Below are 26711 nucleotides of genomic sequence, written 5' to 3'. Positions count from 1 at the left end.
TTCGTTCGCTCTCTCAATCATCAGCAAAGTGATGGTTGACAGTGTTTAAGTAGTAACTTGCTTACTGACATTCAGTATGGGTGCTGCCAAGGCGCCACAACTCCTGATCTCATTGCAATCTTGGTCAAAACCGGGACAAAAGGAATTAACTCAAGGAGAAATGAGAGTGACCTCAAAGCAGCCTGGCAAAAATTCATCGGAATTCTGGGAGGAACCCTCCACTAGTTGGAATCTTACCTAACACAAAGGAAGGTGGTCATAGTTCATGGAGGTCAGTCATCTTGATTCCAGGTGTTGTTGCAGAAGTTCCTCAGGATGGCTATTTTCTAATTAAACTGTTCAGCGCAGACAAGGCTTCCTGGCTCAGAGATAGGCACACTACCACTGTGCCTCTAGACCCCTGAGTTCCTCAGGGTCACGTCCTAGGCCCAACCATCTTCAGCTGCTTCTTCAATTGCCAACCTTCCATCATAAAATTAGAATATGGATGTTTGCTGATAACTACACAGTGTAAATTGCAATTGGTTGTGTCTCAAAAACTGAGTCAGTCCATGTCCTTCTGCAGGCTGAACTTGTGTTTTAAGTGGCAAGTGTCATTATGTGTAGTGTGAATGACCATCTCCAACAGGAGAGAATCTAACTATCACCTCTTAGCTTTCAATGTTATTACCAATGGTGTATCTATGACTGTCAGCATAGTGGGGTTTGCCATTGACCAGAAACTGAGCTAGACTAGCCCTATAAATACTAATGCTCACAAGAGCAGGTCAGTGACTGGGATTTCTGTGGTGAGTAATGTATTTATTTCCACTAGACCTGTCCACGAGCCACAGCACACAAGTGGGAATATTCTGTGATAGAATACACTCCACTTACCAGAATGGATGCAGCTCCAACAACACTGCAGAAGCATGACACAATCTTAGACAAAGTAACCTGCTTGAATGACACCATATCCTCCGCCTTAAACATTCCTTTTCCCCATCTCAGACGCACAATGGCTGCAGTGCGTACTATCTACAAGATGCCCAATAGAAAGTCACCAAGTGCCTGTGACAACACCTTCCAAACCCGTAACCTCCCACAGTGGATGCGTGGGAGCGTTTCCACCAGCAACTAACCTTCCAAGCTGTGCTGCATCCTAAATTGGAACTATATGACAATTCTTTCACTATCACGGGGTCAAACTTTTTCCCGACACCACTATGGGTGTATCCATACCCCAAGGATGCCAATGCTCAAGAAGGTGGCACTGCTACCATCACTTTCTTCAGAGGAGTTGGGTCATAAATACTGGGCAAGCCAATGATGGCCATGTGCCAAAGAAATTTTTTAAAATAAACATTTTTAACTTTACAAGAACCAGCACTGGAAAAGTTGGATTCAGACACTATAACCACACTATGTTGTGGCTCAGAGCATTTAAGATTGGAAAAAGGTTTAACATGCTGCTAGTAATATTTTTCCCTAACAGTTTTGAAAATATGTGTAATCAGAAGCAGGGAAAATGTATATAGAAAGTTGCAGGCTGTAGTGTAGAATAAAATCAAACTTGCTGTGACTGTTCTAATGAGTAGTTCCGCAAGTTTTAATTACTGATCTCCTTTATTCCTTTTAATCCTGATTTTTACTGTTAGGTGCAAGACTCATGGCAGAAAAGGGATTATGCTTAACTGAATGCTGCTCCTTGGCTTTGTGCCCAAAAACAGGCCTGACTCCCAGCACCGTTATGGGCAGGGCAAGGAGGCGGTCTCCAAACCGCCTGCCCCCCTACACCCCCAAACCAGAATAGCGTCTGAGCCCTGTGCTATTGGCACTGAAATGAACCAGCCAACTGAACTAACTAGTACTTTCCAAGGAGTACAAGTTGCTGTGGCTAATGGTTTCATGCACATATGCTTGTAGCCTGGAGCACGATGGTAAAGATTCCAATTTCTTTTTCTGACATGGCAGACCAGTAATTTCTCAGGCTTTTATTGCCAGCCATTAGCATATGTTAGAAGAATGTTTAAGTTAATGCCTAGCATATTTGGCTGCATTACAAATACCTTCCTCGGCCATCTAGTCCTAAAGTGGGCTTGAATTTGGAGTTTCTGGCCCTGAGCAGAAACCACTGTGCCACAAGACCTCTTAACTGAGAGCTACACCAGAGTAAATCATGCAAGGATTTTGCCGTGGGGGAGACAGCCAGACAAACAATTTGTGTCTCAGCAGTATTGCTTTCAAACACAATTACCAACACTGGTCTGCTATTGCCAGTTAGGCTGTAGATTTTAGATTTCACAGATAGTTAACTCATGTAGATTGCTTTAGCATTTGAACTGTCACTAGTGTTTATTTCTCCTGTCCTCTGGTTATATAATGCTGAATAAATGGAGTCTTTTGGGGGAAAGAAATGCTGTACATGGATTAAATACAGTTTCTTCCATAAAGATCTAAAAATGTGGTTCAAACCAGTCCTGGGAGTTTCACATAGATAATTTCAGTTTTAATAAAAACAAACCTGCATGTGTAAGAAGGGCAGGGCAAGAACTAGTTTGTTAAAGAAACTGGCGATAGTATTACTGTTTAAATCAGCCATCATATTGGTATCCAGCCTTTAGGTTTTCTGTGAACCAAATGTCATGCACAGTTTGTCACTTGAAAAGCTGCATGACTGACCATGTGAACCCCTAGATTAGAGTAGTGCTGGAAAAGCACAGCAGGGCAAGGAGCATCCGAGGAGCAGGAAAAACGACCTTTCAGGAATAGAGGCAGGGTGCCTGCAGAGTGGAGAGATAAATGAGAGGGAGGTGGGGGTAGGGAGAAAGTAGCGTAGAGTACAATAGGTGAATTGGGGTGGGGATGGAGTTGATAGGTCAGAGAGGAGGGTGGAGTGGATAGGTGGAAAGGAAGATAGGCAGGTAGGACAGGTCACGAGGGCAGTACTGAGCTGGAAACCCCATTGACTCTCACAGCTACCTGGATTACACCTCTTCCCACCCTACCTCCTGCAAAAATGCCATCCTGTATTCCCACTTCCTCCACCTCTGCTGTATCTGCTTCCAGGAGGACCAGTTCCACCACAGAACACACCAGATGGCCTCCTTATTTATAGACCTGCCTATCTTCCTTTCCACCTATCCACTCCCCTCCCCGACCTATCACCTCCATCCCCACTGTACTCTATGCCAATTTCTCCCCAACCCCAACCTCCTCTCATTTACCTCTCCACTCTGCAGGCACCCTGCCTCTATTCCTGATGAAGGACTTTTGCCCGAAACATCGATTTTCCTGCTCCTTGGATGCTGCCTAACCTGATGTGCTCTTCCAGCACCACTCTAATCTAGACTCTGGTTTCCAGCATCTGCACTCCTTGTTTTTACCATGTAAACCTCTATTATTACTGCATGTAAAATCTGCCTAGATTACATGATGGAGTCCATAGTGGGTTTGAATCTAAACCCCTCATGCCATTTGAGAGCTACCAAATGATAACATTGTATCTTGCAGTCTTTGCACTTTCTTTGTAAACTAAAGTTTGACACCTTGCTAGATTTTAAAGATATTGCAACTAAAAAAGAAAATTTCCTTTTGATGAATTATTTTCAAGTCTCTTCCCAGTGAAATTCAATTTATTCTGTCCTTTCAAAATAAGTTCTTGAGATCTGAAGTGCTGTTATTTATTGTTGTGAACTCAGGAGATGCTGTTGCACCGATTAAACCAAATGCTGGAGAGGAGTCTGTAGCCAATCTTGACAAGCTGCGATTTGCTGATGGAAATACTCGTACATCTGAGCTCAGAATTGGCATGCAGAAGGTGAGAGAAGAGAAGCCACTTTACAAATTCTCCAACTGGTACATATATAGTTTTGAAATTTGTGTGTTCTAATAACATTGCTGAAAGTGCAAGAGCTTTATCCTCAAACAAATTCTACTCCTGCAACACCATTAAAGACTAGTTAGCACAATGTTGGGGGCCTAGTCCTTTGACTTGTTAAATCCTGGCTTCTACAATAGGCTAGTCTATGGATTTTAAAGTTATAAATAAATGTTTGATGAATTCTTACAAGTGTCCAGTGAAGTTAAATTTGTATTTATTTTGTGATATCGAGATTGCTGTTGTGTAATTTACTAAGCAAGTCATAGAGATGAACAGCATGAAAACAGACCCTTTGGTCTAACTCATCCATGCCATCCAGATATCCTAAATTGCCAGCACTTGGCCCATATCCCTCTAAACCCTGCTATTCATATACCAATCCAGATACCTATTAAATGTTGTAATTGTACCAGCCTCCATAACCTCTACCAGTTCATTCCATGCATGCACAAACCTCTGCGTGAAAAGGTTGTCCCTTACGTCAGTTTTTAAATGTTTCCCCTCTCATCTTAAACTTGTGCTCTCTATGCTCCCCATCCCGGGGAAAAGACCTTATCTATTTACCCTATTCATGCCCCTCATGATTTTATAAACCTCAATACGGTCACCCCTCAGCTTCCGATGCTACAGGGAGAAACGGTCCCAGCCTATTCAGCTTCTTCCAATGGTTCAAACCCTCCAACTCTGACAACATCCTTGTAAATCTTTTCTGAACCCTTTCAATTTTCAAACATCCTTCCAATAGGAGGGACATCCGAATTGAATGCAATACTCTAAAAGTGGCCTGACCAATGTCCTGTACAGCCACAACATGACCTCCCAACTCCAATCCTCAGTACTTTGACCAGTAAAAGAAAGCATACCAAAAGCCACTTTCACTATCCTATCTACCTGCGACTCCACCTTCAAAGAACAATGAATCTGCACTGCAAGATCTCTTTGTTCAGCAACACTCCCCAGTTCCTTACCATTAAGTGTGTAAGTCTTCCCTGATTTACCTTTCTAAAATGCAGCACCTCAGTTATCCTAAATTAAACTCCATTTTCCACTTCTCGGTCCATTAATCAAGATTCCGTTGTACTCCGAGGTAAACTTCTTTGCTGTCCACTACCCCTCCAATTTTGGTGTCATCTGCAAACTTACGAACTATACCTCCTATATTCACATCCAAATCATTTTTTATAACCTCTTAACTGTAATTGTAGGAAAGTAGATCACATAGTTGCTTTGATTAGTACAGGCAACTGCTTAAGAATTTATTGCTCAGTGACTGAAAGTTTTATGTGGCTACAGATCAGGCCGTCAGTGATTTGAAATTCCAGTTCCTGAAACTGAATTTTAAATGGATGCTGCATGAAACGAGAAAGTGCTAGTGTCAGACATTACTTTCACACTTACTCATTGACATAACTTACAATTTATGAATTTTCTAAATCATAGGGCTACTTAGCTCCTCAACCTTGCACCATCATCAAGTTACGTCATGGCTGATACGCGTTTCAACTCTATCTTACCCACCTTGGCTTTATAACAATTGATATCCTTAGCTAATAAAATCTGTCCATGTGCTGTGCCTGTATAAAGAGGGTTGTTTCTAAGAGGATTACAGTTTTAATCAGTAGTGTTATGTGCCAGTGGTTTGTAACTGTTTACCTGTAGTTATAGTCTAATTATTTGTAGTAAACAGTAATTCTTGTTCATTACAGAAACCTGGACCATGCTTTGACAACCTCGGTCTAAAAGTCAGATAATTGGGTGATTTTGCATACTTCATAAAACTTTTGTGATGACATTGGAAGTGCAGGGTTTGATTTCCAGCTCACTACCCCAGTGAACCATAACATAGATGGTTTTATTTTAGAATTTGTCAGTCTGGATACAGCTCACAACTCAGACACATACAGTGAAACTGGTTCGTTCCACATTGCTGAACTGCTGAGTACTGGATTAAAGATGTCCTATTAACATTCTTCTATATTTCAGTTTATGCTTTCAGCCTGTTTTGATTTGGCACCCCAGAAAGAGTGTTAGATACCCAGTTCAAGTCAATTAAAGTGTTGTTCAATTGTGAATAGAATGATAAAAACATAAATGTAAGCATCTTATTATAAGTTTACCTGGTATGTATAAAATTGACATTCTTGGTAAAGGATCTTCCTGCTCATTAGCAAGAGCTTGATGTGGCCGACTCTTAATTGCTAATTCAACAGCTATACTTGAGACTGATAATTGCTTTAATTCTTATTTTCAACAGTGCATGCAAAGTCACGCAGCTGTGTTCCGCACAGGCTCTGTACTAAAAGAAGGTTGTGAGCAGTTAAGCAATTTGTACAGCTCTCTGGATGACATCAAGACATTTGACAGAGGTAGATATATTTTCTTTTGCCGGCTGAAATTCTCTTATTTATTACTCGAGGGATTACCACCAGAACTTTGGATGCCCTATATTTGTTAGCCCAACTGTCTTCAAAAGGATTAATTCTCATAGGATCCTTGCTATATATTAGCTTGAGTTTGCAGATAGAATTGCTATTCCTCACTCCACTTCTGACACTACTTTGCAAGTAAGCCTCCACGTCAAACACAAGAAAAATCTCAAAGTTCTCCCTCAAATTATTCATTCAATTATTTATGAATTATTCAAGTTTCATTTTATACATACACCTTTGTTGCGATCAGAATTGTAATATCTCTTTTACTGCAAAATAAGCTAATCCAAGAGCCCCTCAACATTTTAGAGATCCCAGCTGAAGGTGCAGTATTGTCTACCCAGCTCAGCACTGCAAATGTTAATACTACCAAATTTTTTGACTTCCAGTTTTGCAGCTTAGCACAACAATATCTTGTATTATTTCAGTGATAACCTTTTTTTAAAATCATTGATCAGACTGTGGATGTTACTGGAAGGCTAATTGTCCAGCTATTCTTGAGATAGTTGGTTATCTGATTCTTGTACTGCTGTCATTCATAGGAAAGTATTTCTGCAGTGTTTTTTGGTAGAGTGTTCCAAGGTTTAGTTCAGCTGTGATGAAGGTACAGGGATGGTGTGAGACTAGAGGTGATGGTGTTCTCATGCACCTGCTACCCTTGCCCTTCTAGGTAGTTGAAGGTTTGGATTTGGGATGTGATATCAAATAATTCTTAGTGAGTTGATAACACACATTGTAACTACAGGGTGTTCGCAGTTAAATTGATGAGTGACTGCTGATCAGACAGACTGGATGTTGTTCAGCCTCCTGAGGAATGCTGCTAAGCAATTCACCTAAGCAAACTAAATATATCTATCTCACCAGTCCTAAATTTATCATTTTTTAATCTAAAATTACAGCATATAATGAAACACCTTTGAATAGATACAGTATGCAATAGTTAACCTTCTGGATTACCCACTATGGCAAATTGTACAAAGGAATGTAATAAATCTGGTAAATTGTGGCTGGCACCAAAAAAAAAATTGATGTGAATGATGACCTATTTTTATTATTAAAACTTAATGGAACTCATCTGTGGTTGACTTTTGATTCCCTCTAAACTAATTTAGCAAACCAGGGTTAGATCAGCCATGTGTAAGTATCAAATGCACCATTATCAACAACAACAACCTTATGAGTCCAGTCTACCAAACCATTACTTTGTGTTTAATAAGAACGGTATTGCTTGTTTCAGGTATTGTTTGGAACTCTGACCTAGTTGAGACCCTGGAACTGCAGAATTTGATGCTTTGTGCCCTTCAGACTATCTATGCTGCAGAGGCTCGCAAAGAGAGCAGGGGAGCACACGCTAGAGAGGATTTCAAGGTTTGAGTAAAATTACATTTGTGGTCATGTTGTCACACACTGTCAAATGTATCTTTAGTACTGTACAGACTAGTCCCACTTGTCCATGGTTTGCAACATACCAAGATGATCAGTTAAACCTTATCTAATTTAGAGTTTAAACAAAAATATCAATCAGGTTTCTGAATAAACATAATGAAGTTATTATCAAAACCAAATTTATTCAAAAATGCAATAATTGGTGAGAATATGTTATTAGTAATGTCAACATGAAAATACCTACCCTTTTAAATATCCCCAAACCCCTCGAGCAAGCGCACGCACTTGTGCTCTTTTGTGGAAGAGGAGGATAAAAAGGATTTTGCTGCAGAGACTGACTTTTGGAAGAAATAATGTTCCACCAGTGGGTTATTCTTGAAGGCAAAAGGATAAAGTGGAGATTGTTGGGGATTCAGTTGCTGTGATGTTCTGGAGTGTGTGTTTAATCACTAATCGTGTGTCGTTCTTTGTGGATTCTGCTTACTTGGGAAGTACAATCTCAAAGTTCTTTCAATCACACTTTCAGATGAACAAATAGTTTTCACCCTGAACTGATGCAGCACGGTTTCTTTTTAGAAACAGAACAGATCTGCTAGACAGCATAGGAAGCTTTCTTCCATCTGTTCTTAGCAAGCTTTTCTTCAAGTCAACCAGATAAAACAAGAACCTCCCCAAACCAGTCACTGGTCAAAACAGCCCCAGCAGCAGGGTCTACAGCAAAACAAGCCTTTATCACTAGTCATGTGACTTCTAGGAAGTCTTGTTTAAATAAAAATCTAAAATTTCCATAGTGAAATGTCAGTGACCTCTTTCAAAAGCCACTTCAGGTTTGGCCACAAGAATTGGAATAAATTCCACTTTCAGCAATCCTTCAAAACTCAAGTCTTCCAAGTAGTATTAAATATAAACGGTCTTGTAGCAATAAATAAATTAGTTACTGAGCACAGATGTATTTTTTTCACTGTTTGCCATGAATCAAAATAGCAAATACATAGCATTGTATCTATTTCACATGACTGGTGTCCAGTAATAATCACCCTAAACCTATGCCCTCTAATTCTGGATTCCCCCACCCCAGGGAAAAGACTTTGTCTATCTATCCTATCCATGCCCGTCATGATTTTATAAACCTCTATAAGATCACCCCTCAGCCTCTGACGCTCCAGGGAAAACAGCCTCAGCCTTTTAAGCCTCTCTCTTGAGTTCAATCCTCAACCCTGGCATCATCCTTAAGTCTTTTTTCTGAACCTTTTCAAGTTTTACAACTTCCTTCCGATAGGAAGGAGACCAGAATTGCACACAATATTTCAGAAGTGGCCTAATCAATGCCCTGTACAGCTGCAATGTGACCTCCCAACCCCTTTATTCTATGGTCTGACCAATAAAGGAAAGCATACCACTATCCTGTCTACTTGTGACTCTACTTTCAAGCAGCTATGAACCTGCACTCCAAGGTCTTTTTGTTCAGCAACACTCCATAGGACTTGACCATTCAGTGTATAAGTCGCTGCTCTGATTTGCTTTTCCAAAATGCAGCACCTCCCATTTATCTAAATTAAACTCCATCTGACCCTCCTCAGCCCATTGGTTCATCTGATCGAGATCCCTTTGTACTCTGAGGTAACCTTCTTCACTGTCCACTACACCTCCAATTTCGGTATCATCTGCAAACTTACTAACTGTAGCCCCTGCGTTCTCATTCAAATCATTTATATAGATGATGAAAAGGAGTGGACCCAGCACCGATCCTTGTGGCACTTCACTGGTCACAGGCCTCCAGTCTGAAAAGCAACCCTCCACCACCACCCTCTGTCTTCTACCTTGAGCCAGTTCTGTTTCCAAATGGCTAGTTCTCCCTGTATTCCATGAGATCTAACCTTGCTAACCAGTCTCTGATTAGGAATCTTATCAAACACCTTCCTGAAGTCCACATAGATCACGCTTTGCCCTCATCAATCCTCTTTGTTACTTCTTCAAAAAACTCTAAATCAAGGTCATGAGACATGATTTCCTGTATGGCTTAGGGATGGACAGGACTGGCAGCTTAATGTTCCAGGATACAAATATGATAGGAAGGATTGAAAGGGGGGTGGGGGGGTGACATTTTTGACAAGGGATAGCATTACTGCTGTACTTGTTCCTGGGAATACAACGAGGAAAGTTGAAAAATAAAGGGATGATCACCTTACTTGGGATTATATTATAGACTCCCTCATAGTCAGTGGGAAATTAAGAAACAAATTTGCATGGAGATTTCAGTTATCTGGAAGTAGGGTGGTTATGGTAGGGGATTTTAACTTGCCAAACATAGGCTGGGACTGCCATAGTGTTAAGAGTTTAATGGAGAGGAATTTAAGTGTGTACAAGAAAATTGAAACTACATTTTTGGTATCATTCTGCATTGAAGACTGGATATCTGACCAACTGAGCGAAAGTGAGGACTGCAGATGCTGGAGGTTAGAGTCGAGAGTTTGGTGCTGAAAAAGCACAGCAGGTCAGGCAGCATCCAAGGAGCAGGACAGTCAACGTTTTGGGCAAAAGCTCTTCAGCAGGGATGAGGCGTCATTCCTGATGAAGGGCTTTTTCCCGAAACGTCGATTTTTCTGCTCCTTGGATGCTGCCTGACCTATTGTGCTTTTCCAGCACCACACACTCTAATCTGACCAACTGATCCACAGGCCTTCTCGTTTTTAAAAAAAAGTGTAGACTACAAACAAAAATTCTCGAATTTGATCCAAGATCATTAACAGTAAATCGGGAGGAAATCTTCACTCTGTTTTGTGGAGGTAGACTGTGCTGTTCCAGAAGGCCATACAAATGTTTACGAGAGAGATCAATACTTTACTGGAAAACAAGGCTGTTGAGGAATATGAGCAAGAACACCTAATTAATATTTTATAAGAGAGAGGGCCATAAAGTCTGGAACTGGCCCAATGATCTAGTCAGAGCAAATATAACATTTGATGGTCTCAAAATAACGGAAACGATTTGAAATAAGTACTCATTTCTCACCCACTACATAAACCAACAAGACCATAATCTTGCTGAATCTAGTGATGGGAAATGAACCAGATCAGTTCAGAGAAATAAATGTCAAAAAGGTATTGATTAATGTCATGCAAATCATTAAAATAATAATTGAGAAAAGCATAAGTAAGATAGAGCAAGGAGTATTGTGTTTGGTGCGGTGGGGATGCTAATTTCAAGGGAACAAGTATGAAATGAGGGAAGAAAACTGGAAATTATATTGACAAGGCAGCAGTAATGGGTCATATCTAAAAGATGAATAGAGTACAGGAGAAATCTCTTTGATTTTAAAAAAATCAAAAAAAACCCCAGCTAACTAATAAAACCATGGCTTGACATGATAGATGTTTCCCTTTGTGGTAAAACAAGTGCTAGGGGGATAGGGTAAAAATTACGGAACAACAGTGTACATTAAGGCTATAGAAATGCAAAAATAAACACTGTTCATTTGTAAAGAAATAAGTTGCAAAGAAGCCTTATTTGAAAGGCAAAGAGCTGAGAATATTTTGCCATGAGTTCATCTGAATATTTTTCTCTTTCTGTATTCTGTTCTCGTTTTAGATGAGAATTGATGAGTATGACTTTTCAAAGCCATTGCAAGACCAAGAGAAGAAACCATTTGATGAACATTGGAGAAAGCACACACTCTGTTATGTGGATCCCAAGACTGGAAAGGTGAGACTTATTGACTGCAGCAAATGGAAGATAGTTTGAAACAAGCAGATTTGTTGAATGCTTTTTATCACTGAAATATTGATGCATAAAAAGCATGTTTTTTTTTGTAATTACAAATTATAAATATCAGGTCTGTATTACAAGTGCTTCTGTGACAATGAATCTAAACCGCTGCACACGCAATAAAATTACCAGTATTCTACCAGTGACTTTCTATTTTAAAATTAATGGTCACAAAATTGCGGACAGCTCTTATAAGCCTTCATATTAGCAGAAGATATGAAATCAGTTATTTGATATAAAACTGTTTGGTTTTGTATCTTCATACACTTCCCTGTTGAAGTTTGAAGTAGTAGAAAGATTTTCAGATTGATTAACAGACTGCAATGTGAATTCTCCTTCTTTGGCTGTGATCATTTTCATATTAGTTGATTTATTTATCCTGTATAAGCCCAAATTCAGCACCAGAACTTGAGTCCTCACTCACCAGGACCATCTGGAATGTGGTTCAAACCCTCCACCAGCTGACAAATGCTGGAATGCAACCATTGAGCCAAGGACTTAATGTGTGAGAACTTTTGTGCAGTAGGAAATCTGATTAAGTAGCGTATCTGAAATTCCATGTTTCTAATGAGACTCCACATGAATTTTCTTTGATACACTAATTAGGAATATGTGCTTATGATGAAAGGTGAAGTATAAATGTAGAGGATGAATGCACTAAATTAAAATTATGTTCTTTTGTCAACTTTCATGTGGTTAGCTATTAGTTGTATAAAAGTTTTCAAACTGATGGGTCGGGAAGTCTGTGAGCAGATGGTGGTGAGGGTGGAAGGTCATCATGTTTATGACTGGACAGTATTTCTCAAACTTTTGCTTGTTTGTTGATTTATTAGCAAACTCTGAATGATTCTTTTGATCTTTCTGAAAGGGGATTGATATCCTGAGGAGTATAATTGTATCTATGGATCACTTTCCACAGAAAATTGAAAGCCTCCAAAGAAATCCCAATCCTTGGAGTTTGTTGCTTGAAGTTAATTAGAGAGATAGTAAAAGGCCACACGTCTGTTATTCTGAGCATGTTTTTGTTTTAAATTCCAGGTTACTCTGGAATACAGACCTGTAATTGACACAACGTTGGATGCAAAAGACTGTGCCACAGTTCCACCAGCAATTCGTTCTTATTAAATCTAACAAAACCATTAAATCATTACATGCTTAACTGGGAATTAAAAAAAAGGATAGCTCCCTATTAACATATTTAATAAAAGTCTAATTCAGTGGCAAAATGTCATCCTTTTTGAATTCTATGTATTATAACAATATGTAAATTGTAAAACGTAAACATCTTTTGTATGAGTGTGAGTGATAAAGCCATAGGAACAGTACTCTGTACATAGTGCATTGATGAATTCCATAAAAGAGCATGCATTCTAATGATGCCAGTGGTTTATCTAACGGTTTATAAAAAATAATTCCTTTGCAATGCTGCATGACTATTACTGAAATTGTAAAATCCACTTTGAATTATTCTGTCGGAATATTATACCCTTTGACTGATGTTCAATTCAGTAGGACTTTTTTAAAAATCAGGTCAAAAGCATTTAGATTAGATTAGATTACATTACAGTGTGGAAATAGGCCCTTCGGCCCAACAAGTCCACACCGACCCGCCGAAGCGCAACCCACCCATACCCCTACATTTACCCTTACCTAACACTACGGGCAATTTAGCATGGCCAATTCACCTAACCTGCACATCTTTGGACTGTGGGAGGAAAGCGGAGCACCCGGAGGAAACCCACGCAGGCACGGGGAGAATGTGCAAACTCCACACAGTCAGTCGCCTGAGGCGGGAATTGAACCCGGGTCTCTGGCGCTGTGACGGTGGCTGAACAAGAATAATGGTGTGCTTTGGGTGTATGAAGTTCTATTCATGTTGATTGTATTGTAGACTATTATGACTTGTATGTTTTATTTGAACATACAATTTATTTGAAGCTTAAATTGATTTTATAGTTGTCTGGTTAATTAGCAATCCAGAAGCCTGAGCTGATGTTATGAAGACATGATCCAAACCTCACCTGGCAACTCAGGAAGTTTTGATGTAATCAATAAATGTGGAATTAAAAGCTAATCTCCTTAATGATCATGAAACTGTCAATGTTGTAAAACCTCATCTCGTTTGCTAATGTGTTAGGGAAGGAAATCTGCTATGTTTACCCGGAGTGACCCAGAAATGATTCTTGACGCAATGTGCTTGACTCTTAACTGATTTAGAAGTCCACTAAGGTATGTCAAACCACCTCCCTACCTTTTATCTTAGCCTGCTGGACAAACTTTCCCTCCCCCAAGTCCCTCCTCCCTACCTTTTATCTTAGCCTGCTGGACAAACTTTCCTCATTCCTGAAGAAGGGCTTATGCCCGAAACATCGATTCTCCTGTTCCCTGGATGCTGCCTGACCTGCTGCGCTTTTCCAGCAACACATTTTCAGCTCTGTGTCAAACCACTGCAGATTGTCAAATAAGATTGAAATCCAATGGACCACTGGCATCGAGCTTGGCTTTGGAAACTGCAAATGGACAGTTAGCCTGTTCAATCTAGAAAAATCATCCTTTGGAAGATCTGGTGAGGCTGTGTCAAAATGAGAAAACTGTCTCTGGCAAGTCACACACAATTATCATTTCTTAAGAGCCATTGTCTCATTCCTCAACCACCATCCTTCAATGTGTCCTATTTCATCAGCAGAACGGACTTACCAAAGGTGGGACACAGATAGACAGAAAGGAATAATCCTGGAGTCTTCAAGATTGATTCTGGACTCCACAAAGTCTTCAAACAATCTTGTCATGAATTGGAAAGTAAATCTGCTGGTCATCATCCTCCCTCAGCTGATTAATCAGTTGAACACCAGTCTGAAGACCTGAGAATAACAAGGGAATGTGTACTCAGGATGGGAATTATAACGTCCAGCACTCCGAATGGATCAGTCGCACTACTGTGGCAGAGTTAGTTCAATCCCGAAGGATGTCTCCCAGACTAGGTCTCCAGAAGGTGGTGCAATAACCTCCAGAAGAGGGGAAATAAGCTACTTGACATCATCTTTGCCAATGAATAGAATCCCTACGGTGGGGAAACAGGCAGTTTTGGCCCAACGAGTACACACCGATCCTCCACAAAGTATCCCACCCAGACTCGTTCCCCTACCGCTCTACATTTCCCCTGACTAATGCACCTTACCTACACATCCCTGAACACTTTGCACATTTAGCATAGCCAATTCACTCAATCTGCACATCTTTGGACTGTGGGAGGAAACCGGAGCACCTGGAGGAAACCAGGGGAAGAGCATGCAAACTCCACACAGGCAGTCGCCTGAGGCTGGAATTGAAACCAGACCTCTGGCGCTGTGAGGCAACAGTGCTAACTACTGAACCACCATGCTGCCCAATATGTGTCTCAGGTGCGTGTTGGAGTGCAGTTAAGAGGGTTGTGAGGCCTGATATGGTTACAGAGCTAGAGAGCGTGGAGATCACAAACTGAGTTGAAAATATGGATGAGAATTTTGAAGTGTAGATTTTGTTGGCTGAAAGCTAACATAGGTCTGCAGCCACAGGATGACAGTAGAATGAGATTTCCAACTAAAGACATGGATAGCAGTGTTTTGAACAAGCTCAAGTTTACAGAGTAGGATATCAGTCAGAAATATGCTGGATCAGTTGATTCTAGAAGCACCAAAGTAATTCTTGAGGGTTCCAGAGGCAGCTGAATTGCATCAGTGCTGAAGTGGAAATGAGTGCTTTTTGTTGGCACAGATGAAGTCAAAAGCTTATCTTGTGATTATATGTGACATAGAGGTTGTGAGCAGACTGGTTGAATTTTGGATTGTTGCTAGGAAAAGGAATGGAGTTAGTACTAGCTAGGAAAGAGATTTGAACTGAAACCAAAAACAATTGCTTTCACTCATAACATTGGATGAGCAGAAATGTTCTTCAATCAAATCTTTGTATTAAATGTTAAGTAAGTGCTCTGATAAATTTGCAATGATGGGGTCATCGAGAAGTGTGATGTGGTAGAGCTGGATGTTGTCAGCATATATGGGACCCTGGGATAAGAAGGAAATGTATTCTCATAACAGCTCCTGCCTTCAGAAACCGGACACCGGATAAAGGTGAGGAAACTGCCCAAGGTATTGCAATCCACACCATGTGCTGTAAATGAAGCTTTGTTTGCACAGATAAATATCAATATAGACTGGCCACATCCCCAAATCACTAAGTGATTATACAATGCTACAGAATTTTCATGCAGCAAGTAGGTGATTGGTCCTAGAACCTATGATTCAAGCTATAGACGAGAACTTAGGTATTGTCAACTGAACGAGGAAAGCTATTGTGCCAGATTCCCCTTTGTATAGTTATAGGCTAACAAGCGTTATCAACAAGAGTAAGTGCAATTGCTCTTATGTTAAATATATTGTACCGAAACAGGCCTCTCAGCCCAACCAGTGTGCACCAACACTCTACTGTACTTGAGCCTACAGCCAGCCTTTCTCTATCAGCATAGCTCAATGTTCCCTTCTTCCTCATGCACTTGCGCTGTTTTCCCTTAAATTATAAAAGAGACCTAAGGGGCAACCTTTTCATGCAGATGGTGGTATGTATATGGAATGAGCTGCCAGAGGAAGTGGTGGAGGCTAGTACCATTGCAACATTTAAAAGGCATTTGGATGGGTATATGAATAGGAAGGGTTTGGAGGAATATGGGCTGGGTACTGGCAGGTGGGCCTAGATTGGTTTGGGATATCTGGTTGGCATGGACGCGTTGGACCGAAGGGTCTGTTTCCGTGCTGTACGTCTCTATGACTCTATTAGCCAGGAAACTGGAGGTGCTTCCTTGTGCTATACTTTGATTTAGTGCTATGAAATAATATACATCCTCCTGAAAAGCAATCTTGATGCCTTGGTTTAAGAAAGTGCATTACTCTTATTTGAACATTAGTCATTGGCAACTCCTTGTTGTTTGCATGGGATTAGTAAAAATTATACAGGGCTCTTCCTGTCTGGTTGTGTTTTTTTTTTCACTTTGGTTATCAGGCCTTTTTTTTAATCTTTTATTAATTTTATAGAATGTGGTTGTCACTGGCTGGGCCAGCATTTATTTCCCCTTGGGAAGATGATGAACTATCTTCTGGAATTACTGTAGTCTGCATGATGCAAGTGCCATAGCAATGTTATTAGAAAGGGAATTCCAAGAGTTTGAACCAGTGACAATGAAGGAATGACAATATATTTCCAAGTCAGAATGGAGTGTGGCTTGGAAGAGAAGTTGCAGGTGGTCATTTTCCCATGTATCTATTGTCCTTGTCCTTCTAAATGGTAGAGTTTCTGGTACGGAAAGTGCTCTCTGTGGAGCCTTGGAGAGTTGTTAAAGAGCATCTTGACGATGCACAGTGTACCATTGATGGTGAAAGAACTGAATGCCGAGGTGATAGATGGGGTGCATGGCAGATGCAGTTTAATGTTGATAAATATGTGGTTAACAGGAAGGCAGGTTACTATCTAAATGGAGTCAAGTTAGGTAAAGGGGAAGTGCAACGAGATCTAGGTGTTCTTGTACATCAGTCAATGAAAGCAAGCATGCAGGTACAGCAGGCAGTGAAGAAAGCTAATGGCAGGCTGGCCTTCATAACAAGAGGAATTGAGTATAGGAGCAAAGAGGTCCTTCTGCAGCTGTACAGGGCCCTGGTGAGACCGCACCTGGAGTATTGTGTGCAGTTTTGGTCTCCAAAATTGAGGAAGGACATTCTGGCTATTGAGGGAATACAGCGTAGGTTCACGAGGTCAATTCCCGGAATGGCGGGACTATCATATGTTAAAAGATTGGAGCGACTGGGCTTGTATACATTTGAGTTTAGAAGGATGAGAGGGGATCTGATTTAGACATATAAGATTATTAAAGGATTGGACACTCTGGAGGCAGGAAGCATGTTTCCGCTGATGGGTGAGTCCAGAACCAGAGGACACAGTTTAAAAATAAGGGGTAGGCCATTTAGAACAGAGTTGAGGAGAAACTTCTTCACCCAGAGAGTAGTGGATATAGGGAATGCTCTGCCCCAGAAGGCAGTGGAGTCCAAGTCTCTGGATACTTTCAAGAAAGAGATGGATAGAGCTCTTAGAGATAGTGGAATCTAGGGTTATGGGGATAAGGCAGGAACAGGATACTGATTGTGGATGATCAGCCATGATCATAATGAATGGTGGTGCTGCCTCGAAGGGCCGAATGGCCTACTCCTGCAACTTGTCTGTTGTCTGTATTTGAACCAAGGCTTGAATGAGGTCAGGTGCTGAGTCTGCCTGATAGAACTAAACTCAGAATCAGTGTGCAGATTACTGTTAAGCAAGTACAACTTGATCGTACTCTCGTTGACAGCTCCCATAAATTTGATTGGGAGTAGACTGATAACATGGCAATTGGCTGGGTTGGATTTGTATTGCTTTATGTGAACAGAACATATCAGAGCAATTTGTTGAGTTATCAGTGTTGAGCTGTACTTCAGCTTGATTAGAGGTACAGCAACTTCTGAAACACAAGTCTTCATTTCTATTTCAAGAATGTATTTTTATAACAATTGACCCAAGTAGACTAGCTTTTATTTCTAGATTTATTAATTGAATTCACATTTCACCATCTACTATTGAGGGATTCAATCAAACCCATGTCAGCAGAGCATTAGCTCAGATCACTGGATTACTAGTCCAGTGACAAAACCACTATGCCAACACCTCGTTTGGCTGCATCTTCTGAGACTCAAGGACTGATGGAGAAATTGAGTATTCTGTCCTTGGGTGGAAAGATAATCATGCAGTGCATCTATTAACCACTAGGAGAGTCTAAAGTATTACTTTTGGTTGGAATATAGTTGAATACAGACAAAATATGTAAATTGTCAAATGAAATAGTTACATATTTGTGGACTTCTATTCATAATTCCAGTTTGAAGGGCAGTTCCATATTTAAAGAGCTGTATTTAAGGCAATGTTGAATGTTGTGAGCCTTTCTACATTGTTCTTACATTTTTAACATTTTTAAAATATATAATTGTCTTCATCCATCTGAAATTATGTGATGTTAAATCCAGTCCACAAATGTGTGAAATAAATGTACATGTGTAAATAGCTTTGTTGAGCAATACAATAGGTATTAATTTAAGAAGTTCATGTTTTAAAATGTCAAGGTAATTTCTAAGTAATGAGGTACCCAGTGTGCTTCAACAAATTGGCTTTCGGCTTCATATGATTTCCCATCTAGTAAAATCTATGGAAGGCATTGAAATAGTCTGGACCTGTGAAGCGAGGATAAGATTTTAAGTCCTCCTTTGATTTATTAATTCCTGCAACTCCCCTTTTTACTTTATTTTTCTGCACGCTTTCTACTTTGGCCATTTTTATTTTCCATTTTATGTCATGTTCTCTGACCATAATCAAACATATGCCCTGTTACTTTTTTTCTGATGAATTGTCATTCAGTTCAGTAACCTGTTTCTCCATCTTTTCTGCCAATTGAAGGTCACAAATCACCACTCAAATCCTCAAGTCTAACACAGATCCACTGCATAGATATCAAAGGCAAGAATATTTTGATATTGTATTAATGAGTACAGGAAACATTCCTGTCATAGTTAAAGTAAAGCAGAATATCTAAAAGCTGATGCATGGCAGATATTTGTGACCAAATATATGACAGAAGATACACATTCCAAGTGACATTATTCATTAAAATGCCTAAGAAACTAGGGCAATGGATTGCAGTTATTTTCTAAGATAAAACTTTATTGCTGGAACAGCACAGCAGGTCAGGCAGCATCCAGGGAACAGGAGATTCGACGTTTCGGGCACAGGCCCTTCTTCAGGAATGAGTTTCCTGTACTCATTCCTGAAGAAGGGCCTGTGCCCGAAACGTCGAATCTCCTGTTCCCTGGATGCTGCCTGACCTGCTGTGCTGTTCCAGCAATAAAGTTTCAACTTTGATCTCCAGCATCTGCAGACCTCACTTTCTCCTTTTCTAAGATAAGCTTAACTAGTCCTCATTAAAGTAGAGAAAGTGAGGACTGCAGATGCTGGAGATCAGAGCTGAAAATGTGTTGCTGGGAAAGCGCAGCAGGTCACGCAGCATCCAAGGAGCAGGAGAATCGACGTTTCGGGCATGAGCCCTTCTTCAGGAATGAAGAAGGGCTTATGCCCGAAACGTCGATTCTCCTGCTCCTTGGATGCTGCCTGACCTGCTGTGCTTTTCTCATTTAAAGTGATCTTGAAATGATAACTGACAGAAATAATAAGGCATTTGCAGCAGAAGTTGGTAAATTATGGACAAGTGAATATTTAACCCAAGAGCAATCACCATAAATATCTTTCTGTACTTCATAGACTATTTAACACCATTCAATCATGTTAATTATCAAGAATTAGTAAATGTGTTGCAGAAATATGACATTGATGGTGAAGGTGTGAGATTTATTAGAGCATAATTTGGAACCTCATAAAAGCATCAGACTGGAAGAGGGGCAATCAAATATATTTCAGTTGAAGAGGGGAGTACAACAAAGCTGTGTACCCTGTACTGTTGCCATCATGATTCAATCTGGACAGAGAACAATATTCATAGAGTTAGATTGAGTAAAATCTAGAAGTTTAAATGTAGAATAAATGCAAAAACAGTAGCACTCAGAAGGTAAACATTAGAAGAAAGAGTAATGATTGTGAGAATAGTGTCACACTGGATCAATTAGGCCTGTTATCTCTAGAATTTAGAAGGTTCAAGGGTGATCCGATTGATATTAACAGGAAATTACAGGGTAGATAAATATAAACTATTCCATCGATTGGGGATTCTAGAACTAGGGGGCACAGTCTAAAAATTAGGGCCAGACCATTCAGGAAAGATGTTAGGAAGCACTTCTACATACAGAGGGTGGTAGAGGTTTGGAACTCTCTACTGCAAATGCTAGTTGATGCTGGATCAGTTATTAATTTGAAATCTTTGTTAAGCAAAGGTATAAAGGGATACAGGCCAAAGGCAGATATATGGCCACAGATCAACCATAACCTCATTGAATGGTGGAACAGGTTTGAGGGGCTGAATGACCACCTCCTGTTCCTAAGAATGTAAATTTGTCTACCTCGAACACGTAATAACAGATGGTGGATGCAATGCCAACATTAGAATGATAGAGATATCCAAAAGTAATTTTGTGAAGATGAAAGATGTACTAACAACAACAAAGTTCAAGCTCAAAAGAAAAAACCCAAGCTACATTCTATCAAATTTTCTGTAGAAGCTGGACAATAAATAAAAATCTGTGTAAGAAACTTGTGGTCTTTGAAATATGAATGTTAAAAGTCACACCTTCATTCAGAATGATGGACGTTTTGTGGGAAACTTGTGGGATTTGTTGGGGCTTGTAACAGTGAGTCCAAAAAAAGAGCCCAGTAGGAATATACCTGAAATCAAACTGTAGCTTTAACTACAACTATAAGACTCAAGGTAAAATGTTTTGAATGCAGGAGAGTTAAATAAGGTAGATGAGAGATATAAAGGATGTGTATTCATAGAAAAATTAAGCTCATTTTTCTTCAAATGCTACATAAATTTATAAAAGGATACAGGAGCTACTCAAACTCTTTTGCTGGAGAAGAACATATTTTTTCCTGAGAGTGTACTAAAAACCAAAATTTTAATCATTGGAATTAATGGATGGTAAATACCCATTCCTGAATACAAAGCCCATTTGGAATGTGACAATGTCTGAAATATCAACAGTAAGGATTGTTCAGCAATTAAGTGTGGATAGAATTGACTTACTTCAAGGTAATGATTTAGCAGGAGTGAAAATTGTAGCTTCACCCATAATCATGGGAAGTCTGGCTGAGGTTAAGAGATGGAACAGTTACACTGATCAGTTCCAGGCATTTCCTTTTATATGTGGTGACCAGAAAAAGAGTTAAGCAAAATTCATCATCAAAATTGAAAGCAACACCACAAGCTGATGTTAGTCAAAATTTTAAGGACAGGAATTATTTAAAAGTGTTTAATATGTCTCATTTAAGTACTACTCAAAAAGCAGATCCTGTGTTAGACAAGTTAATCCACTCAGCCAACACAGACGCTGAGACTGACGGAATTCTGTATGTTAAAAATGACACAATAAGAACATAATTCTGATGAGGAATTAGAGATGATCTCATACAGACCTGCAATTGAGGAGTGGTCAGTTGTTCATCAGATAGTGGTACCTTGCAGATATCATAAAGAATTATTTTGGGTAGTACATGAAATTCTTATAGTAGCAACTACAGGAATATAGAAAAGCTAAGCTTTGTTTGGCACTTTTCCTGACTAATCCTTCATAGGCACATCGTGCAGTTTTGTAAAATATGCTATATATGTCAAGTGATGGGAAAACTTCAACATAAATTCAAACAAGGACAAATAATAACACTGCAAGTCAAAACAAAATGTGGATGCTGGAAATCTGAAATAGAAAAAGCACTGGATAAACTCAGCAATTTTGGCAATATCTGTGGAGTGAAAAACATTTAATATTTCAAGTCCAATAGGACTCTGGTCTGAAAGAGAGTCATATTGGACTCAAAATGTTAACACTGTCCTCACAAATACTTCCATAACAACTGCATTTCTCCAGCACTTGTTATTTTTATTTCATTTAATAACCATACCAGTTTTTGAAGAACTTTTCAATGGAGTAAGATTGATTGTCTCGTGAACCGAGATACAGTGAAAAGCTTTGTTTCCGAGTAGCACAAGCAGATCATAGTAAGCAAGCAAGTATAGATCAAAATGATTTAGACAAAAGCATACAGGTTACACTGCACAGTGTGTGCGCGAGGTGAGATCAGCATTTGCAAGACCAACATTATTTGAGGCTAATGAGTCCATTCATCAGTCTATTAACGGGCGGGAAGAAACTGTTCCCGAACCTGCTGGTGTGTGTGTGTTTGTTCAAGCTTCTGTATCTTCTGGTTGATGGAAGAGGTTGAAGGAGATCATTACTGGGGTGCAATGCAAGCCGTGTACAGAGGAACCTCAATTATCCGGCATTTGATTAACCAAATTTCTGATTATCCGAACAAGATCCAATGTTCCAATGCTTGGCTAACTACGTTATCCGGCATTTGATTATCCGGCATTCGATTAACCGAATAAAAAACCCTTGCCCGTGTCCTTTGGATAATCGAGGTTCCTCTGTAAATGGAGTCAGTGGATGGAAGGTTAACTTCTGTGATTGTCTTCAGCTGTGCACACCACCTTCTGTTGTTTCTTACGGTCCTGGAAAGAGCAGTTCCATGCCAGGCTGTTATGCACCTGGACAATATGCTCTCAATGGTGCATCTGTAGAAGTTGGTGAGCGTCCTTATGGACATGCCAAATTTCCTGATCCACCAGAGGAAGAAGAGGCATTGTCGTGCCTTCTTGACTATCACATCTACATGGAAAGTTCAGGACAGTTTGTCAGTTATCGTCACTCCAAGGATCTTGATGCTCTCCACCCACTCAACCTCAGCTCCATTGATGTAGATAGGGGTATGTTCTCCTCCTCCTTTCTGAAGTCAATGATCAGGTCTTTAGTTTTGCTGATGCTGAGAGAGAGATTGTTCTCATTGCACCACGTTACCAACCCTCTATCTCCCTTCTATATTTTGACTTGTCATTGTTAGATATCCGTGGCACGATGGCGGTGTCTTCAGCAAACTTGTAGATGGTTTTCTTTTGGAATTTGGCAACGCATTTGTGGGTGTACAGTAGTGAGCTAAGAACACATCTTTGGGGGGCTCCAGTGGTGAGTGTTACTGTGAAGGAGGTGCAATTACCAATCTTTACTCATTGTGGTCTATGGGTCAGAAAGCTGAGGATCCAGTTGTACAGGATGGAGCCAAGACCCAAGTCACGAAGCTTTGAGATCAGTCTGTTAAAGTCTGAGCTGTAGCCAATGAGCAGGAGTCTGACGTAGGGTGTCCTTATTGTCCAGCTGTTCCAGGGATGAGTGCAGGGCTAGGGATATGGCATCCACTATGGACCTGTTACATCAGTAGGCAAATTGTAGAGGATTGAGGCAGGCTGAGACACTGTAGTTCATGTGGGCCATGGCCAGCCTCTCAAAGTACTTCATTATTATTGGAGGTCAGAGCCACTGGGTGGTAGTCATTGAGACACAGTGACTGTGCTTTCTTAGGTAGGGGCATGACGGTGGTCTTCTTGAAGCAGGTGGGGACTTCAGCTTGTTGGAAGGAGAGGTTGAGGATTTCGGTGAATACCTCTGCCAGTTGGTCCACACAGGATCTGAGTGCTTGGCTGGGGACACAGTCTGGGCCTGTCCCTTTCCTGACGTTGACTCCCAGGAAGACCAATCTGATGACTACAACGGTGACTGAGGGAACAGGGGTCACCACACTGCTGACATTCTGCTCAAACCAAGCATAGAAAGCATTGAGCAGATCAGGGAAGGATGTGTCTTTGTCCACTATCTGTCTCAGCACCACTTTGTATCCTGTAATGTTGTATGCGTAGATTGTGTAGAGCCATTACTGAAAATCGAAAGCAGGATGCCAGTAAATACTAACAATTATGAATATGACAACCTGATTTCCAGATGCTTTAAGGACAATTACAGCTAAAATAGGTGTGGAAAAATTCACAAAATTTCTTTACGCATTAGAGAGTACCATATCAGACCACGTTCTGGCTTCATGTCTAAAAATTTTCATGATAAGTAACTGGGTATAAAGAAGCTGAAGTCCACAACGTATCATTGACGATCACTGGGTACTTTAGAGATACCATCAGATTCGCATGGCAATGATTAAAGCACAATCTTCTAAATATTCTCAGCATTAGGGCAAAGGTCTGCTTTTTCTATTATTTACAATCACGCAGTCCCTAAGAGAATCTACTGGTTTTAGTGCTTTTGAATTAATCTCTGATTGTGTGATGAGGTTCACTAAAATTGATAAAGTAAAAACTTAGAAGAAGAAGAACCCTTTATGTTCAATTATGTTTCTACAGAGACTCATAGCAGCATGCAAAATAGCACAGGAGCATTTATAAATCAAAGACAGAAATGAAAGCATGATCAGACAAACATGCTGAAACCAGAACATTTCAAATGGGATAAAGAATTAGTATTATCACCTTTATAAGTTGATCCATATAAGAGATCCATACAAAGTAATTAAAAGAGTTCAGAAAAGTAAATTATGAGAGACACTCCAGATCACAGGAGGAAGAATTGGTTTTGGCATATAATTTTGTTAATACATTACTAACAGAGAGAGGAGGATAAGAAGGAGCATGTATATCATGCAGTAGTAAGAATAGTGGACAATGACAGAAACAGTGAGAGTGATATAGAAGATGTAGACAATTCACAAAGTGAACCAACTATCTGATTAGCTAATGCGAAATTACTAGGACTGCAAGATGTTGTATTCATGTAATTAGAGGAAAAACAAATAGAAAGACCTTATTAGTTTACTTATAGAATTTAAGGGAATCTGTAGAGATAAACTAGGGTGTTCAATCTTAGCCAGATATAATTTATGGTTAGGGGAATAATACAACCAATAAAATACCAAAAAAAAATCAATATCTGTATCACTTAAGCCCAGGAAAACAAGCCCAGGGTAAAATGGAGATTGAATACATGTGTGAAAATCACTTAATTGAATGTAGTTTAAAGCAGCTGGAGTTCTCCAAGAATATTAGATCCTAAACCTGATGGATCAACTAGATTCTGCACAAACTTTCAAAAAGCAAACCCAGTTCCTATGCTAGAAGATTGCATTATAGGAATGACTGTCTCATTTTATTCTAAGATTGATTTATTCAAGGGGCATTGACAAGAATCACTAACATCATGAGCTAGTGAGCGATTACCCTTTGTATTAATGTTGAGTCATGCTGTTTGGGGTTTAAAGCTCTCCAGCTACATACCAAAGACTTATGAATCAAATTGTAATTACTATAACTAATTGTGTGGTTCACTTGGGTGATGTGTCAATGTACAGCAACTCTTGGGAAGAACATGTAAGTTAATAGATATTTTATTTGAACAGTCTTAGTTAAGTGACTTAGTAATGAATCTTGCCCAGAGTGGGATTGCAAAAGCAAGAGTAACTTACTTTGGACACATTGTAGGGCAAGGACAAATGTTGCCAAGGACAGAGACAGTAAAAGTTCAAACAGAATTCCCCATTCCTCAAACTAAATGAAATATCAGAGATATTTGGGTATGTAGGGTTCGGGTTAGAAATGTATGCCTAACTTTCGCATAATAGATACATTTCTAATAGATGTATTACCAAACAGGCAATTGTGAGATGGTCAAAAGTGTACAAGCAGCTTCTGAGAAGTTGAATATGATCCTAACAAATGAATAATGTTGGCTGACCCTGACTTCACTAAATGAATTGTTGCTAGTGTCTTGGAGGTGAATGCAGTCCTGTTGTAAATTGGATCATTGGAGATGGAGCTCAGAGAGAGAGAAAGATAGTTAGGCAGACAAAGGGATGGATGATAGTAAGCCAGGGAGGAAGAAAAACTGAAAATGGGGACCATAAATTGATGAAAATAGGTTGGCTGTACTAAAAGCAGCCTGATGATAGGACCAAGTGGGCATGGATAAATGACACAGAAGGAGGTGTTCAAGTTCTGAAATTATTGAGCCCTGAAGGCTGCAAGGTCCCTAAGAAGAAAATAAGATTCTGTTCTTTCAGCTGTGCTGAGCCTTACTGGAGCACTGAGGCAGGCCCAAGATAGAATGTTGGCCAGGGAACATGGTGATGTGCTGAAGTGGCTGGCAAATGGAAGCTCGGGGCCATTTTTATGGGCAGACTGTAAACATTCTGCAAAGCGGTCACCTAGTCTCCATTTCATCGAGCAGCGAGTACACGAGACTAGATTAAGTGAAGTGCAGGTAAATTGCTACTTCACCTAGAAGGTGTGATTGGACAATGAGGAGGGAAGAAGTAAGCAGATAGGTATCACAGCTTCTGCAATTCCAAGGGAAGGTGCCATGTGGAGTCAGGAGATGAGTTACTCACTGCAGTATTCCTGACCTCTGACTTGCTGTTGAAGTCACTATATATGGTGACTCCAGTTGATTTTCTGGTCAGGATGTTGAAGGTGAGGGATTTAGTGCTGGTAACGCCATTGAATTTCAAGGGGCTGTGATTTGATTGTCTTTTATTGGCGTTGGTCATTGCTAGGCATTTGTGTGATACAAATTTCACTAAGTTTTCTAATAATATTTTAATGT

General features: G+C 40.0%; 1 protein-coding gene across 2 annotated transcripts in view; it reads left to right on the top strand.

Annotated features, from left to right (window-relative positions):
- sdha (succinate dehydrogenase complex, subunit A, flavoprotein (Fp)) overlaps positions 1-13525 on the top strand; it is a 48099-nt gene extending 34574 nt beyond the window's left edge. For both annotated transcript variants that reach the window (XM_043688951.2, XM_043688950.2), the window contains exons 11-15: positions 3681-3799; positions 6117-6228; positions 7529-7659; positions 11266-11379; positions 12481-13525. In XM_043688951.2, the coding sequence (XP_043544886.2) occupies positions 3681-3799; positions 6117-6228; positions 7529-7659; positions 11266-11379; positions 12481-12567 (563 nt within the window). In that variant the 3' untranslated portion in view covers positions 12568-13525. The remainder of the gene's footprint in view (positions 1-3680; positions 3800-6116; positions 6229-7528; positions 7660-11265; positions 11380-12480) is intronic.
- Positions 13526-26711: the final 13186 nt, after the last annotated feature.

This window comes from Chiloscyllium plagiosum, unplaced genomic scaffold, assembly GCF_037043375.1.
Source record: "Chiloscyllium plagiosum isolate Xiang-an unplaced genomic scaffold, Cpla_swu_hap1 HiC_scaffold_4, whole genome shotgun sequence".
In the NCBI taxonomy this organism is placed as follows: domain Eukaryota; kingdom Metazoa; phylum Chordata; class Chondrichthyes; order Orectolobiformes; family Hemiscylliidae; genus Chiloscyllium; species Chiloscyllium plagiosum.
The sequence above is the reverse complement of the archived record's forward strand: the minus strand, read 5'-3'. Positions and strand labels throughout refer to the sequence as shown.